Raw genomic sequence first — 17,720 nt, forward strand, 5'->3', positions numbered from 1 at the left:
CGGTGAGGACTTTCTGGGGACAAAAGTGCGTCTTACCTGCGTAAATGCGAAGCAAAGGGAGGACATCTGGGCAAGAAAGGTTCGAAGAAGTGGAAGGTTGATGCTCAAACGCAGACACCATGCCCGAAGACCAGTTCTGAGATCTTAATTTTTTTCCCATCATGTTTGTTTTCCAGCTGTAAATCTGCATCAGTTGCATCACTGTTATTGTTTTCATCATGTTCAATAATCACAGCATTGTTTAACATTCCCTCTGTGAACATTCTGTACATTTTTAAATACATGTTGTTTGTACAATATTTTATGGCCTATTTATTAACCTAAGACTTGCCAATGAAAAGTCCCAGTGACATGACTGTATCCAACTTTTATCTGCAATGTTGGAACAGAATCCACCTTGAAACTGCTGGGGGGTGTTTTTGCTGCAGAAATCAATGAAAATAGGAAGGAATGGACCTCAACTACACAGCCAGGAGGAAATACACAGACATGATTTATTTTAGTTATTTGATGCGTCCACTTGCTTGTAAAGGGTCTTGAACACTTCTGGGACTACATCCAGATTGGAGCCTCCCCCATCATTGTCTATGTAGCATAGGAACTCAAAAACATATTCTTAGGACATAGTTTAATTGCAGTCACATTGGAATGACAGAATTTCACGTTTCAAAACACACGACTTTTTCCTCCGTTGTTTTTAATAGAACTGGGCTGTGGAAAATGAACAATGGTCATATGCTTAAGATCACTTGAAGCGGATCAAAACATGCTTGTAAAACCTAAGTCATAAATCTAAAAAAAGTCAAAAACTTTGAAAAAGAAGACTACTAGGTAACAACAGGAAAGAACCTATATCTGAAAACATTTAAATTTAAACAAAAGTTTTCAGATCCTGGACAGTTGTAATTGATGGACACAGGGATGAGAAGTCACGGTGTCACATCTTTTGATGGTCATTTATAAAACCTGGATGGACCATCGGAGAAGCTGGATGGACCTACAGAGAGAGAACGCAAAGGTCAAAGGTCAATGCAACGGCAACTCACATTTTGACTTCCATGTGTTTTCCAAATATGCCCAATAGTGTCTTCCAGTCAACAAATACCATAACATGAATTTCAACATTGGAGTCATGGATGAATCAGATGGAACGGTTGAGAGGAGACTGGTTACATACCTGAGAGACTACCTGAGTATCGGTCGTTACTGCTTGGCAGTCTGGAGGGTGTAGAGGAGAAGCTCGTGGAGCTCATTGACAAGCTGTTCAGACTTGAACCCTGAGGAGGCAACGGAGAAGACGGACTGTTTAGGAAGAGATGATGCACGTGGTGCCAAACACTTTCATTAGTGACACATGCAAATCTGGGTTTTGCTCACATCAGCTCTTCAAAGGCAGATAATAATAATAAATACATATTTATATATTAACAATTAAAATGAAATAGGCTACATCACATTTATTGGTTTATCTTTAACATTTAGTTTTAAATTCAAAATACAAGAACAGGAATTTATTTTTTTATATTAAAAACGAGCTCCATACTCCGGACACGCTCCTCAGTCTGTACTCCATCAGCACATCTGTTAGTTTCTGTGTCACCTTCAGCACCAGCTGTGCATCACTCTCACTCTCTATCCGGAAAGTATCCTAAAAATACATTTTGAGAAGTTACTGTATGAACAAAATGACACTGACACTTTACATATGTTGGGGAGGAACCTATTATGAGACACATACCAGGTAAGTGAGTAGTGTATTCGGAAGGCTGCTACTTTCTGGCGCTGCTCCCATCAATCCTGGCCTCTCCAGTGGCTTGTCCATTGGTCTGTCCATCAAGTTACTCCCCATCTGGTTGCCCCGGTACTCATCAGGATACATTCCGCCGGGGTTCTCCTTCAGTAGTCCACTCCTTCCATAGCCATCTCTTCCACCACCTGGTCCAAAACCATCTGCAGCTGGATGATGACCCATACCATCTGGGAAGGGTCTTCGATCCATACCATCCTGGAAGGGTCTTTGATCCATACCATCCTGGAAGGGTCTTCGATCCATACCAGAGTCAAGGAAATCCTGCCTGTTCGAGAAGCCTCCAAAGCCAGGTTCTCCATACTCTCCCATGGGATAGTCAGAGAGAGGACCACCCTGGGGAGGAAACGCCCCTGGAAACCTCGGGTCAGAGAACCTGGGACCTGTGAGAGACACATGTTCATTACATTTAAATACACATACAGTAATTCTATAGAAACGGGGCATACATCCACACCATTACACAGCTTCAGTAATAAAAATGACTCACCAAAGGGTGGTCCTTTTAGTCCCATTCCTGGTGCCGGTGGAGGTGTCACTTTAGGAGTAGCAGAACCTGTGAGAGAGGAAAGTACATGAAAGACAAACACAACCAACAGGAAACCCTTTATTACTGAATGAATTCATAGCAGAGTAACTTACGGAGTCCTTTGAAAGCAGGTACTTCACAAGGCTCCTTCAGAATCACCTGAAAGTGACAACCATAACAGTAAAATGTCAAATCTACAATAATGATGCATAGACTAAGTAAATCCAACTTTGGACATTTTTAGGAATTGAATATGAGCAATGTCTCCTCTTCATTTCAACGTGACACTGAGAGTTCAGTCAAAAAAAAAAAAAAAAAAAAAGCTTTGTAATATTTCAAAAGCTTTTAATCTGACTCAAATACCTACAATCACACATTACTTATCAATGGCTTTATAGCATAATTGGCAGAATTCTACCGTTGGACTTGTTGCTGTTTTGGTGCTTAATAAGACAGACCACTCTGCAGTCAACACACCGTTGCTTACTGGAAGTCTGCAGCAGGCACTTTCCAATTTGACACCATTGCCACTGCTGCAGTCAGATGACTGGAAGTCATCAGTGTGACAACATTTTGCCTTCCTTGTAAGTTATGTCAACAAAAAACTACATGCTGCTGCTGTGTGTGAACTTTGTATGTTGATACACATGTTGGGAGGAAAGTCAAGCCATTGTTGTTGTACTGCCATCTAGTGACTCTTCATACCACTCGAGCACACTTCATACCATATCTTCAAGAATAAACTGAAACTATAAATCACTGCTGTGAGGGCAGAAACCCAATGATCTGTTGATCTTTAAGTTGAAAAAAAGCAAGAGTGGATATAAAATAATTAGCATATTTTCAGCATATTTTAGCACAGTCAAGCAGACTTAATACAACTTAAGTTGGACTTTTGTACAACTTACATACTGTTTGAGTGTAATAAGTACAAAATTAGTTCCAATTTAGCACACTTTAAGTAAGTTCATGGTCTGGATGTAGGTACACTTTAGTATGCTCAGTATATAATATACTGTACATATATTTAGTATGTTTAAGTGTATTGTTTTCACTTGGGTAGTGTCACCAAAAACACGAGAATGAAACGGATGGACAACCCGAAAACCTTGTGCCTATGGCACTATACAGACTTAAAAACCAGACCTTTGTGCCTCTGCTGCAGTGATTTGGGCCTGACACTCACCTTGAGTTGTCCCCTCCCCTCTGTCTTCTCCACCTCAGTTGCAACGTCTTTAATCGTCTTCCTTATAACAGGGTCTCTGATGGCTTCTGCCTCTTCATGGGTGACCTTGTCAGGGTGGACCTTTTTCTGTGAACAAGACAGGGAAATATACAAGTAGTACAAATAATGTTGCAGTATTACGCCTTTAAGGCAGACTGAGAAAGAAACAATACTCACCAAGTATCTGAGACTGTGTTTCCAGCCTTTCACATGGGCAAGCATATCATGCTGCAAGCGGGACACGACACAGAGTTTGCACTGGTAGTGTGGTGGGACAGATTTACTGGGGCTGCGGTACTCCCACACATACTGAAGACCTGCAGACACATGATGATCATTGTTTATGCATTTATATATAGGAAAAGAACAATGTTGAGTAGATGCATGTGAGGGAAAGGACCCTTCTGCTTACCAATGATACAATCTGTCACCTCCTTCAACTGTTTGCTGAGAGAGGGCATAGTGTGGATAGATGAGCCTTTGGTGAACACTGGGAAAACACAACAGTGGTTAGCATAAAGCAAACGCTTCAGAATGGTCCACAACTGACACACAAGAGAGACAACGAGCTCCATGTCCAACAAACCCAGTCAGCCACTTTGTTTAAAAATTCTGGGGACAACCCTGTAGTCATAGTTAAGAGGACACTGAGGTTAAGAAAGTGTGTTGTGTTCTTAACACTACCTGCAGTGTCTAATGGCCAATGAACTGTATTATGTCTACATTAATTAAACAACGGCAAAAAACCCAAACTCCTCATGTGTGCTTTTGAAGCCTGGGGGAAGAACAGGAACAGCAGTTCTTGGTTAAACCCCATTTAGGCCCGAACTGGGCTGGAAGACACCAGCTCCAATGGCGTGTTGCTTCTCACTGTGCCCAACCACAGAAGTAGCACACTTCTGTGTCGCACTAATGAAGCAGTCCAACTGCAAACGCACAATAAAATCCCTGCATAATTCAAAATACTCTGGTAAGCAGGTGGGGTTTACTCGGATTAAGAAATAATATAATACAACACATAATCACTCAAGCCAGAGTAGCACAGGCTACTGAATAAAAAATGAATACTGCGTTCAGCAGTGTTAAAAATATATTATGGAGGGAAAAAAACAGTTTATACAACCATCCCAGCACAAAAAGTGCATTAAATCTTCATCAGCAACCACTGCAGATGCACGGTTGTATCACTGTATGTCTCGCGGTTTCGAGACCATGTGTTTGTATTGCTAGAGACTAATGGAGCTTATGGTGCTGGTCTTCAATATAGCAACATCTTAGGAGGATGGGTTGACATTTCTGAAACTGTTCCACATATTTTTAATGTAATTTTCATTTCTAAATAGAAAACTTGTGGCAAGATACTGGAACATGTTTTGCATGTTCTTCAGTGGAAAACACGGATCTCCAAAGACCAAAACCAAAGGTGGCACCACAACGCCTGATCTCTGAGAGTGTGAGTCTAAGCTCAAAGAGTGGTGAACACGCTACCACTCGACATGAAGCAGGGAAGTCAAGATCTCATGCTTCAACTCTCAGCACTGGCAGTGGTACCATGTACAAATGACTTACCTATATCAGCAGAATGCTGCGGCTGCTTTCTCTGTCAAGGGAGGGAATAAACCCACATGAAGGAGAGAGACACATACAGGCATTAGTGACAGGATGACACTTAGCAGAGGACTGAACTCCTCGTCCATGTCCGCCACACTATATATGCCATAGAGCATTCCTCATTCTCCATGACCCCCTGCATCAAGCAGCCACAGTCACAGAGACAACTGTATAGATGGAGTCTGGTGATTAGTCGACATTCTCATTAAATGAGAACGTAGAACAGCAACAGTTCATTATTTGTTTAACTGAGAAGAAAGAGAAAGAGTTGACACACTGAATGAAGGATAAAACACAAAAGTTCTATATACAAACAAGTCTACACGGCCCACATTTAAGAACACTGAGGTCAAGACCTCAGTATTTTCCCAGCAGAATGAAAGTGAGATGTTACACCAAGTCTGTGCCCTTCTGCCACTGTGGCCTCACACCCAGTGTGGTGTGTTTGGGAGCCATCAATTTAAGTTTGACAGATGTAAACAGCAGCATACACAAAAGATGTGATGACTAAACACTGACCCCTTCTTTAAGGAAGAGCAAAGTGGTGAGTGATATGTTGGAATCATATAAACATACAGATATAAGTTCTGCTATATTTCGTAGCCTGAAAGTGGCAACTTGGGCTGAGGACAACTGTCAAAAAAGAAAACAAGCTCCCAAACATACCTTTTCTATAAAGCCTTGTAATACACAAGCGAGGGAGACAGTAGACAGAAACAATGAGCCATTCACAAGGGAGATTCAAAATGCTGCATGTAGCTCATAAAAGTAAAATATCTTAATATATATGTTTTATGAATTAACTTGGACAGCAAACATCAAGTTTCAAGTTTGTGGGATTTTTTGCATTGAACTTCATTAGTGTGCAGTGATCACTGCAGTCTGATTTGCAGCTGATTGGCATAATATGTGACAATGCAAGTAACTGCTTTTACAGCAAACATCTTGAGAGGATCTCTCCAGGAGCCCTGCTCAAACATCAGGCCTTTTTGTTTTGTGCGTGACAGCACTGACAGGTAAAAACAGCACGTGCCATTGGATGTTGGTTCAGAGAACCAAGGTCACATCACACACAAAGCTCAATGTCAAATCTGAGAGGAAGTGAGAAGTTGAAGCAGTTTCAGCATACTGAAGATATGTTTGCATTGTGAAGCCGAGAAGCTGGACTCTACACAACACTGGTACAAATTCCCTTAAAACAACAACAGTGACAACAGGCCACAGATGTGAGGCCCAGGCCAGTGAACAGGGTCCTAAAAACCAGAAAACAAAACACACCCATGCCTGAGAGCACAGAGACTAGCACCAAGTCGACCCGGACTGCTGCCGCCTGGCTCTCCATCAGGCTTCACAACAGCCAGTGTACAAATTCATTGATAAGGAAAAGAGGCATCACATGCGTCCTTGAACGATCAGGACCATACATGTGAGGTATTACGAGTGTAACTGTGTTAACTGTGATGTTTTTAGTAGCATAGTGTAGTTTAGTGTATATTTTGTCCAATGTGGTTCTCACGTACAGCCTAATACTTACCCTGGCATTTCTCTTCTTATTCGGCTGCGACCCATTTCTTTTCACTGGGGACAGGTCGACTGAAGCCTGAGCCTCCATTTCCTCAGCTTTTCCGCTGTTAGACAGAGAAGAAGATCGCATTAAAAACTATTCACATGCCAAGTAATTCCCCTTAATATCAGAAACACGCTCTCGTTGGTGATTAACGTTACTGAGTCGTGATCTATGTGGATTAGCAGATTCGTTTCACTTGTGGTGTTTTGTCTCGGGCCCTGGTGAGCCTTACATTAGACCAATTTTTAACAATATTACTGTAGCTGTGAAATATAGCTAAGCAAGTCCAGAGGCACAATGCCATATTTATGTACATTAGGTAAACGTTAATATAATTTTACCCAGCTTACCCGAGAAATTTTAATGCAAACTGCGGATTCCTCCAACTACTAGTTCGAGAAGACGAACTAGCTAGGGTGTAGAAACCAATGCCGACAGCCGCTTTGGGGAGACTAGGCAGCAGTGCTTTTGCCCGTTTAAAAAAGACGAAATTTAACCTTTTTAATTTCTGTGCTTTACAACAAAACCGAATACCACTCACAATACAGATGTGTAAAATCAGTCACATCCATTGCCAGGCATTAGAGGGAATAAGTTAGTTAATGTTTGTAAGGCATTTGTGCGGACAACTATGCGGTGCGTTCGTTTTGTACGCATGGGTTTGCCGATATACCTGTCTGGGGCAAAATTGAACAAGGTATTGAAAACTATTACTATTTCCCCGGCTACTTAGTGCTAGCTTTTGCATTGAACTCTTTTTGATAACAAGACGGTACATAGACATCTTGAAAAAAGCTTCTGTGGGGTCTTAGCCAAATAGGTTTTCATATTGTAAACCCCGCAGCCATTGAGCTCAATACATCTAACGAGGCTTTGGAAACATGTACACAGAGAGCAAGAGGACCCCAGACACCAGCACGAGATTACAGAATGTAATATTTTGTAATTGATAATTTTTAGCAGTGGGTTACCTTTTACGCTAGACACCGAGTGTTTGATGCCGAATAAACCTCTGAAGACTCTCAAGACTTTTTAGTGTGGTAAGTAAAATAAAGAACTGGCATGCATGATGCCGAACCTCTGTGCGAGATAGTTAGCTACAAGCTATCTAGCAATCTAACTTAGCTAACGCTAATGTAGGTGCAGCTCTCTTGTCCCTCTCATGATTTCAAATGCTTCTCAAATCTGACTATTCGGGGCAAAAATGTGAGCACTTTCTATAGTTTTTCTGCAAAATGTCTGTTTTTAACGCTTCCGCCGCCCAGTCCAAACATATGCCAGTGGTCAGTATGGTTCTTGAAAACAATACACTCGTTCAACCCCCTTCATCTCACCTGCATGTGTGGTAACACCGACAGTAATATAGACTGCAAAAATGAAGGCCAAGAAGAAGAAGAGACAGGATGACTTCCAGAAGGTCAAGTTAAAGGTGGGAAAGATGAAGCCTAAAGCTGATAATGCCACCAACATCAACTTCCGCTCAAGGGGAATCCATCTATCTGAGCAGCTGAAGAGGGACACAAGCGGCCCGACCACACACAGACAGCTTGGTATCAATGTAAGCTCTTCATCTGTGTTTCACACGATCAGCAAACTCACCAGCATTTTTGGAATACTGCAATTTGTCTCCTTTCTCTCCCTTTCCTCCTACTTCACTAGGACCTCATGTCTCAGCTCCACCATTACAATGCCAATGTGAAACATAGTGCCTTGTTGGGTTTGAGAGAGTTACTGTCCCTGAACCCCTCACTGTTAGAGCAGCATCTCTCTCGCTTGCTGTCTGAAGTGGCAGCTGTTTTCACAGACAAGGATGGCAACGTTCGTGTGGCAGCTACACGCGTGTTCAAGTCAGTGAAACAGCAGTGATACAGAAATACAACATACAGTAAAAAACAGTCAGTTTTTGTTTGTTTGTCAAATAACATGGGTTAAACCATCTTGCTGCCTCCAGGTTCATTGCACAGTCTGTGCCTGCAGAACGAGTGGCTCCATTTTTCCCCCTCCTCTGTGCCCACCTGTCTTGTGCCATGACCCACATTGAAACAGGCATCCAGGAGGATGCCATGAAGGTCCTTGATGTGTTGCTAGAGCACTACCCTGCTCTGCTGGCAGCACGGCCTGCAGTGCTCCTCACTAATTTCCTGGAGTTGATCTCTCACAGACAAAACAGTGCAGGAGCTAAAAAGGCCCAGGATGCTATGAGTCGGACCTGGGCACTGTCCATCAACCCTAGCAGGGCTGTGACTAGTCAGCAGTGGCGGCTCTCTGTGCTCCTCAGGTATGGAGGCCGTGTGTACTCAGTTTCTGAAGAAATTAGGTAAATAATAGATTTATTTTAGCTGCTAACCCTTTTGTTTTCTGTCACTGTACGTCAGGCTTGGGCGCTTTCTGCAGGCAGTAGTCGAGGAAAGACCAGTGGAGAAAGGTGATATTTTTGTCCCAGCTGATGGAGTGTTTGGCTCCAAGGGAGAGGGAAGGGTCACCCCTCTGCTTGTCAGCTGGGAAGAGCTCACCTACAACAAGATCAGAGTTAAGATGTATGAGAATTCTGGGGCCAAACCAAGTCCACGCTCCACTTTCAGACTCAGGTATGATACCAACAACCAAGTTAACCTTGTTTTGGTTGAATTTAAACAATTGTATTTTGTGTTTAGCATACTCTTTACTTCAATCTCTCATTGTGTAGACCGGAGGTGGACCCTGGACTTGCTGTGGGTGAGGGTCTGGACTCAGCTGAGGCTGTTCAGAGCTTTGCAGCCACACTTGTGCCTCTTCTGCTAGAAGTGTGGGTAGAGGCCAGTGCCAGTGATTCTCCCTGGAACAGCACTGATGGCACTCACCTGCTCACTCCAGATGCCATGTCAGTAATGTTCCAGGTGTTGTCTATTCTGCAGCTGCTGAGAAAACTGGCACCGCAGCATGATCACCGGGATGCACTGGTGAGATGAGGAGTGCAAAAATATCAACCAGTAGTTTTTTTTGTACAAGAAAAGGTTTTACTAAAAATGACTTTTGTCTTTGTTTAGGATGCATGGTTTCATAAAGAATACCTGGGAGATTTCAAGCAGCACTTCATGAAAAACTTTCCCTATGGTACTCTGGACACACCTAAACATAGAAAGAAGGTTGATCTCAAAAGGTAAGGGATATTAGTGTTAACATGTCAAGCAAGTATCCTTCCTTCCCCTGTTTATTACTGTTAAGTTAAAAATTGTTATGTAGGTTATCTGAGAGGTGAATAAGATAAAGGAAGTTAAAAGGTTGTAGTATCATATTTTTGATTATATGCCACAAACTTGCACACTTAACCATTGAAATTACATTTTTCATGTTTTGAATCATCATTGTTTAAACTACTTACCATCTGTAATCACACCTACTGTCATGAAGAGTTAATCTAGGTGCAACTATTATAATCCCGTCACCTGTCCTTTAGGAGTAAGCAGACTGCAGCTGTCCCAGGACTGACAGTAGAGCCCCTGGCCCTGAATATCACACTTTGTCAGGTCATGGTGTCCCTCAGCCAGAGGCAAGGACTCAGCCGAGAGACGGATGGAGACTGGCTGACGCCTCTGAGGACATTTGTCCGGAACACTCTGCGCAGCGGAGTGAAGCTGAGCTACAGGCAGCTCCACATGCTGCTGGGTACTGTGTGGAAGATGGTGCTCACACAGAGGAGCAAAAGTAAGCATGTGTGGTGCATCTGTGAAAGCGTGTGATTTTTAATAAGCACAAAAGCAGAGATTCTGGGTTGATACTAGTTTGTAAACTAGAAGACATTTTTTAAAGTTCAGTCATTTTAACATGAATATCTGTATGTATGTTTGTATTTATACAGCAGTGACAGATGACCTGTTGTCAGCAGTTTACGTCTACTATAAGCAGAGGAACCTGACTCTACAGGCAAGATCTCTGCTGCTGTCTTTCTACAGCAAGCTTTACCTGCAGGAGCAAGGACACACACACATAGCGAGGTAATTTCGGTCAGTCGGGATTTTCAGACTACAGATTTACAGTTCGGTTTCCTGTAAACAAATAAATGATGGAACCATAACCACAGCAGTAACCCCATTTTCTACTGCACCTGTTTTGAATATGAAATGAGACTTAATTAAAACCTGATTTGTAGGTGAAAACATGATAGCACTCCACAGTAGCTTAATTTTCTTGCTCAACCAGACTACATCGCACAAGCTCAGCTTTTCACTAAACAATTTGAATCTGGAAGAATCATTTTATTTATCATTTCTGACCTCATCAGAAGAATATGTAAATATTTAGATGATAACTAAATTCACTGCCTCTTTAATCTACCAGACTTTCTTCGCAATTATTAAAACTATGTATTGTAGATATAAAAGGAAGTGATACATGTTTATGTGACTAAACTCTTTATTTGTCATCTAGAATTCAGTTAGAGGTTAATTTGGGTGAGTTGTTTTCAAGAAATTTAACAGTTCTGGAACATTAACCATGCTTTTACCAGTTTAAAAATAGTATGCACGGACCAATGACTGTTAAGGGAGTGGGTTATTCATCCAATCAAGTCCAAGAAGGTTTTATGATCATCATGTGTTGTAGAGTCTTAAAATGACGTCTTACATTCATTCAGCACTGTGTGCTCCCTGAAAATGAATAACTTTTATTTGTGTCAGTGAAGTGGATGGCAAATGATTTGAAACACAGTGTTCTAATCTTCCCAATTTATGATCTAGGCCGATAAGGATACAAAATAAAACTGATTTACACGTTTGCTTAGCTGCTACAGTTGGTTCATCAAGGACCAAAACCTACCATTGAGCCTTTATATCCAGACACATCATTCCTTACTGGAACTCAGGCTGCATTTTGTTCACATGCACATCTGCATGTTGTCCCTCCCTCTGCCTGTCTGAAGGAGCAAGGTGTTGTGTCGCTGGTTGGCATCTCTTCCTGGGCAGTTGTCCCAGCTGGGCCACCGTAACCCTGCTCTCTCTGCACAACTCATCCTGTCCATCCAGGCTGCCGCGTCTCGAGGACACAAAGACCTGCTCAGCAGTCTGCAGACATACGCCTGCAGACTCTATGGTATACACACACACACACAAACACTCTATTAGTCACCATAGAGGTTGGTGCGGCTTGTCACAGAAACATCTTTTTTTGTGACATCATGTATAATTATTCATGTTACATATAATTTTCAGACTTAAATCACAGCTAGGCCTGAAAATCAAATCATCACCAACTCATGTAAGACAGAAAACTGCTATGGCACTGGCTGTTGTGGTGTGAAACCTGTTTCACCATTGGACACACCCCAGTCAGCGATGCCCCATCAGGTATTTTCCATCACCTGGCAAGTACCCGATGTAGCAACAGTGATTAGGGTGTGGTCAGAGGTGAGCCGTTGTAGCAGTCTTGAGGATGAGGGGTTAGCTTTGCTCTTTATGTGGCTGATTAAATACAGTTCCAAAGTGCAGTAAAAGAAAGCCCTCTGTGTAGATGTTTCTTATTTCCAGTACTGAATGAATGAAAAATAAATGTATTCATACATGTGAAAAATACAAAATAATTTTCGTATGCATAAACAGTCCAGTACAATAGAGAATGCCGCAACTGTGGTCAGAAAGAGAAAAATGTTACACCATAGCTTCCATAGGGGGCGGTGTAACTCCATGTTTCCCCACTCCAGACAACTTTGTAAAACTGATCTACAACCAGAGGCTGAAAGCAGTAATAAGACGATATCCACTGCTCTGAGGATGGTCAGATAGTTAGGCTGGTGTGTTACAGAGGGGGCCTGGAGAGTGGGGGTGGGGTCAGCCAACGTTCGAATAGAAACTGCCGCAGAGCCAGCAATTCACCATCACAAGACGCCTTTTGTCTGGGGGCTTCTGACATCAGCATGTGCGTCAGAGACAGAGAGAACACCACGCACACACACATTATCTGAGCCCTCACTGTAGTGGCTATGCCTGTCTGTCTGTCTTCCTCTTTTTTACTAGTCCAAACATAGCCTGGCTTTCCTGGTATCACTTTAATTTTCTTGATAGAGCTTCATGTTACATCCCCAGAGGGCGCAATGCATTGCTGTCTCCATGTAATTACATGTGAAGTGTGTGTGTGTGTCTGTGTGTCTGTGTGTCTGTGTGTGTCTGTGTGTGTGTGTGTGTGTGTGTGTGAGTGAAGATCCAGAGGAAGGAGTTGTGGTGCTCCTACCAGCAGAGTCCCAGCAACGAATGGTGCAGCTGCTGTACTTCCTGCCGAAGATGCCTCAGTCTCTTCTGGCCAGTCTGAGCTGCTGCTGCACTGCTGGACGGATCTCTGCCGGCCTCGCCACCTCCCTGATTCGTATTGTATACTTTCGGTGAGCTTGAAAACCCCCATACACGGAGGCCACATGAACTCAATTTTACTGGTGTGTAACAAGAGATTGTCACTCTCACTCTCATCTGCCACCATCAGATGGCAGTATTACACTTTCACACACTTTCATACGCTTTTTTTTTTTTTTTTTTTTTACTTCCTGACATTTAATCTGGTGTATTTGATATTGAAGTTACTCGTGACAATAAAAGCAGTTTTTTAAATTCTGAAACACACCCACAACTTACCTTTCCCTGTAATGGCGTGTGTGTCCGTGTGCATTTGTGTGTCTGACCTTTTGTTTGTGTCAGTGGGGCAGTGTTATACAAATTTTGAGCGGAGGGAGTGCTGAGTTCATATGGGATAAGATGTGTGTGCGTAATGGGTTTGATACAAAGAGCTCTTTGGGAGGCAGGAATGCAGAGTCGTCATGGAGTATTGTGAAGACAGTTCTGTTGACATGTGCCTCTCGGGCTTCACAAAACACACTTGCTATTCACTCACATTTCCTACTGTTACATATCCATCCTCCCCTTAAGACAAGACATAACTGCCTGACTGTGCAGTACTATCCTGAACACTGTGCTCTTATGAAACACAGCATCACTATTAATTCCAAGAGAGAATAATAAGGAACTTAAACTGTAAGCAGGAAAATTAAGCAGAAATTCCAAAAAGCGTAAAATTTTGAAAAGTTGCATAAACTACAAGTTGTAAAATGTTTTTATGCTCAGCTTTGCAGCTTTGTGTTTAACACAGAATTTTGTGCTGATAATTGTACAACACGTTCACTGATCCAGGTCATCTCTGAGTGGCTGGCCGGTTGGGAGCCAGAACCCGGCTCTGCAGGACGTGGACTACATCACCTTCCTGTTCTCCACCCTGACAGGCTTCTCGTCCAAAAGGCTCGCCTTTCTGCAGGAGGCCGGCGATGAGAGCGTCCTGCCTCCCTCCCCTCTGTCACCCCTCAGCCTCTACCCCACGCTGTTGGAGCACTTCACACACCACTGGGATGTTGTTGAGGTGCGTTCACTGCACACTGTCTTTCCTCCAAAGCTCACACACACTCTAACTCTTAACAACGCCGCCACTAATCAGAAAGGCGTGAAAATGAATTTAGAGTAACCAGGGACTAGGAGGTGAAGAAAAGATATTGTTTTCAAAATTGAAAAATGTTGATATTCTGGACACAGTTGTGGTCTTTTAGCCCCCTCCTGGTTCCTCTCTGTCTTTCATATAGAGCTCAGAGCGTGGAAGCTTTATCGTGGCACTGCGGCTGAGAGGGGAACCTTTATCGCGTTGCGCAGGTTGGAGATGCGTGGTTATCGGGCATAGCGAATATGCACAAATGCTAATGAGAGCCCATGGCATGATGGGAGTGTGACATTTCTGCACAGAAATTACAGTTAACATAACTATGCCTTGGGGCAAGTGTGTGTGAGTGTGCTAGCAAGTGGGGGGCTTATAATCACTAATTCAGCTCCTCAATTAAGCCCTCAGATCCTGCCTCTCTCATCTGCCTGTCTGAGTCAATCACAGGCAAATGGCGGGAAGGAGGAGGGAAGGGACACGTAGTGGCGAGAGGGGGGGCATTAAGGGACGGACTGTGTCAACAATGGTTGGACTAATGAGACGGGATTGTTTTTAATGATGGCGAGAATGCCAACAGGTGCACCGTTCTGACACACACTGGCTCGCCCTCACTCCTGCGCGTCAGCACACACACACCTCAATTTGATAAAAGCTAATGAGAAATTTGATTTGGATTTGAAGTTAATGAGGAAAAACTGAGCCTTAGTTTTCACTCTGGAAAAGTTTGTGGTGGCTTCTTAGGCCTGAAACCAATTTCGTCTCTAATTTTCGTCCCAGCAAGAATGAGATTTCTATGCTGTTATAGTGACTCTTTTCTTTGGTAAGGGCACGATGAAGGCCTTGCATCATCCAGACAGGAATGTTGACATACTCTGTTATGCTTTCTTTTGCTCAAATGCTCTGTTTATTTACAGCAGTGATGTGTTGTGTCTGGTAAATACAACTGTTTGAGATAGAAGTTTCCCTAAATTGCTTAAACGTTTTTAAGTAATATCATTATTGCTGTTTCATGTCACCATCCTGCCATTATTTACATCATAAAACGTGTTTGTATGAAGAAATGTGTCAGCTCTCACTTCTGGGATGGAAAGCTTTAGGAAACAAGAGTTTGGGTCAATGTAGCAGTTACTCCATGGCAGTATATAAAATTATCCCCTGAAAATAATTTTTTGCTTGTTTAACCCTTTCATTCACAGGAAGTCTGCCACCGTCTGGAAAGTCTGGGTTCCAAGTCTCAGTGCTATGACATCTTACAGACTGGCATCTCCAAATACCTGGTAAGAAACTCTTTCCTTTAAGCAGGAAAATTGAGGATTTCTCGATCCTAGTTAGTTTAGTGCTCCTTTCATTCCTGCTTTTCCTTCATACTGTTGTCTTTATCTGAATACATGCATTGAATGAACGTTCACATTCTGTGTGTGTGTTTCAGACCAAATTAGGTGTGGTGCCTGACAGTATGGCGGCCGTGCTGCTCAAAGCTGTATCCAGGTTACTGGACCTGTCCGTCTTGCCCATTGAGTCCGTGTTGCGCTTCTTGTCTCAGTGCTGCCTCAGCCTGCTGGCTCTGCTCATCACCCTGCAGCCAGAGTTACCTGCCGAAACCAACCACAAAAGGTGTGTGGAATCTCTGCAATGCCTTACTGATCTGTGCTTGGAAATGATCTCCTGTTGAGAAGAAATCCCTTAAAAGTAGCAGTTTGCTGTTTGCTCTCATTGAGTGAACAAGATTTACAACAACTGGGTTTAAAACAGCTTCCTGTCACATTTGCAGGGAGGCTATATGGGGTGCTTGTGTGTCAGCGTTGAGCACCGTTCCACGCCTGTTGCGGACGGTTCTGCAGTTGTTTCGTGTTGGAGATCTGAACGAGGAGGAGCTGCCCCAGCTCGGACAGATCCTGTCAATGCTGCTCCAGCACACGCCGCTCCACAACCAGCTGCTGGCCAATGCTGGTCTGCTGCAAGAGATCATACAACACCTCACGGTAAACATGACACACACGAAATTAACAGGCATGGCGAGGACACATGTGAGTGCACCAGACTTCTGAAAGCTCCAGCTGGAAGGTGATGTACCAGGAGATGGGTGGTTCTTGGTTTGGCCCATCCTTTTTCCAACTTGGCAGCTGGATCACAAACTTTCTCATATTACAGCTAAACAGTATGGAAAAATACAGCTCTGAAAACATTTTAGGTGAGAAATAAGCATTGCAATAACAGAATCTTGACATCTTGATCATATTTTATCTGGACTGCCTAATTTGACAGTTTGATCTCATCTTCGCAAGCCCGGTGCGTCGTGCTGAACAGACTCATTTGCATAAAGTTGAGGACAAGTTGTGGCTATACAAATTCAGATATGGCAACTGGTCCGTCAACTCACCGTGCCATTTCCATCATGCACTGCAGATCTCCAGCTCTCCAAAGAAAATGAAAAAGATGTGTCAGACAGACACAGTGTGTCTGCACCTTCAGCTGGTCGCTGCGAAACAGGCGGCAGTGGCTGCACTGTATATGTATAGGTACTTGTTTTTATCACCAACAGCCTCAAATTTTTACTCCAAGTGTCTGACAACATTATGGAAAGGGTCCCTACAGAGATAGATCGTTTCTGACAGCCCTTGCTGATGGGGAGTTGAAGCCATTATCGCTTTATATTGTCTGACTTTCATGTTTTAAAGGGTTAGTTTAAAACACAAAAGTCACACAATAACACAATCAAGCTCTTTTGAACAGAGCGATAACTGGCTCGACTTCCTCATCGCAAAGGTCTGCTGGTTGGCATGTTGTCAGACACTTAGAATAACAATCTGAGCCTGTCGGTGGAAAAACAAGCGCTTTCAGTGGACGTATTCTAATGGCTGCATTTATCATCATCATTGCAGCCTGGTGAAACAGGCTGGACAATTTCCAAAACCCTTTGTACATATTAAAAAATAGGGCCCAGGTTTAAAAAAAAACAGCACCACCCTTGAAGTATGCGAACCTCTGACGGAGGCTGTTCACCTGATTTCTCTCTGCACGTGTCTATTTCAGAGGTATTCCCGGGGCGCAACCAGGGAGCAGTGGTTGACAGACCTGCTGTACTGTTACAGTGTCACGGTGGCTCACGGCTCCTCCGCTCGACGTGGAAACCTGGGCCTTTACTGAGCGACGCACCCACCAGACAGACCCGCTGTGCTCGTCACTTCACCCTCTCAAACATTTTACGGCTACTTCAGTGTTTGGCTTGTAGTGATGAGTAAATACAACAAAAATTCCAGACAGGAATGCAGCAGAGAAGTGCTTTTTTTATTATTGTGAGTGACATTGAATACTCCACGTTCTTGTTCAGGAGCTCCAGTTTTCTCTCTGTTTCCTAAGCTGCCTTTTTAATGCTTCATTGGTAGCGTGGTATCGTTGTTGCTGAACGTTGTCCGGTGCTTCCTTTGGGAACCTGCAGACTTTTGATTTAAAAAAAACAAACAACCAAAAAAAAAAAACTAAACTAAAAGGAAAAAAAAGGGCAAAATAAAGTTAAGTCCAAGAGCACTGCCTTTTGTGT

At 43.1% G+C, this 17,720-nt stretch overlaps 2 protein-coding genes across 2 annotated transcripts; one reads left to right on the forward strand and one right to left on the reverse strand.

Moving 5' to 3' along the window:
• Positions 1–699: 699 nt before the first annotated feature.
• Positions 700–7,258, reverse strand: LOC143324199 (uncharacterized). The gene is made up of 12 exons (XM_076736495.1): positions 7,090–7,258; positions 6,707–6,800; positions 5,131–5,161; positions 3,974–4,051; positions 3,739–3,878; positions 3,523–3,648; positions 2,450–2,495; positions 2,298–2,363; positions 1,739–2,190; positions 1,544–1,648; positions 1,178–1,277; positions 700–997 (listed from the first exon to the last, which is right to left on the reverse strand). The coding sequence occupies exons 2-12, from the start codon at positions 6,782–6,784 to the stop codon at positions 954–956; spliced, it is 1,266 nt and encodes a 421-aa protein (XP_076592610.1). The 5' UTR covers positions 6,785–6,800; positions 7,090–7,258; the 3' UTR covers positions 700–953.
• Positions 7,259–7,462: 204 nt separating this feature from the next.
• tex10 (testis expressed 10) lies at positions 7,463–17,704 on the forward strand. The gene is made up of 16 exons (XM_076736494.1): positions 7,463–7,779; positions 8,098–8,297; positions 8,399–8,586; positions 8,691–9,017; positions 9,115–9,327; positions 9,426–9,678; positions 9,766–9,878; positions 10,176–10,423; positions 10,578–10,713; positions 11,637–11,806; positions 12,911–13,088; positions 13,888–14,110; positions 15,376–15,456; positions 15,609–15,793; positions 15,951–16,161; positions 17,213–17,704. The coding sequence occupies exons 2-16, from the start codon at positions 8,115–8,117 to the stop codon at positions 17,324–17,326; spliced, it is 2,823 nt and encodes a 940-aa protein (XP_076592609.1). The 5' UTR covers positions 7,463–7,779; positions 8,098–8,114; the 3' UTR covers positions 17,327–17,704.
• Positions 17,705–17,720: the final 16 nt, after the last annotated feature.

This window comes from Chaetodon auriga, chromosome 8 (genome assembly GCF_051107435.1).
Source record: "Chaetodon auriga isolate fChaAug3 chromosome 8, fChaAug3.hap1, whole genome shotgun sequence".
Classification (NCBI taxonomy): domain Eukaryota; kingdom Metazoa; phylum Chordata; class Actinopteri; order Chaetodontiformes; family Chaetodontidae; genus Chaetodon; species Chaetodon auriga.

Bases quoted from the DNA above. Each gene is read 5' to 3' on its own strand.
- LOC143324199 (XM_076736495.1), bottom strand. From the start codon at position 6,784: ATGGAGGCTCAGGCTTCAGTCGACCTGTCCCCAGTGAAAAGAAATGGG. The intron at 5,162-6,706 runs GTAAGTATTAGG...CTCCCTTGACAG, and splicing joins ATAAGAAGAGAAATGCCAGG to AGAAAGCAGCCGCAGCATTC. The intron at 3,649-3,738 runs GTGAGTATTGTT...TCTTGTTCACAG, and splicing joins AACACAGTCTCAGATACTTG to AAAAAGGTCCACCCTGACAA.
- tex10 (XM_076736494.1), top strand. From the start codon at position 8,115: ATGAAGGCCAAGAAGAAGAAGAGACAGGATGACTTCCAGAAGGTCAAG. The intron at 9,879-10,175 runs GTAAGGGATATT...CCTGTCCTTTAG, and splicing joins AAGAAGGTTGATCTCAAAAG to GAGTAAGCAGACTGCAGCTG. The intron at 15,457-15,608 runs GTAAGAAACTCT...TGTGTGTTTCAG, and splicing joins CTGGCATCTCCAAATACCTG to ACCAAATTAGGTGTGGTGCC.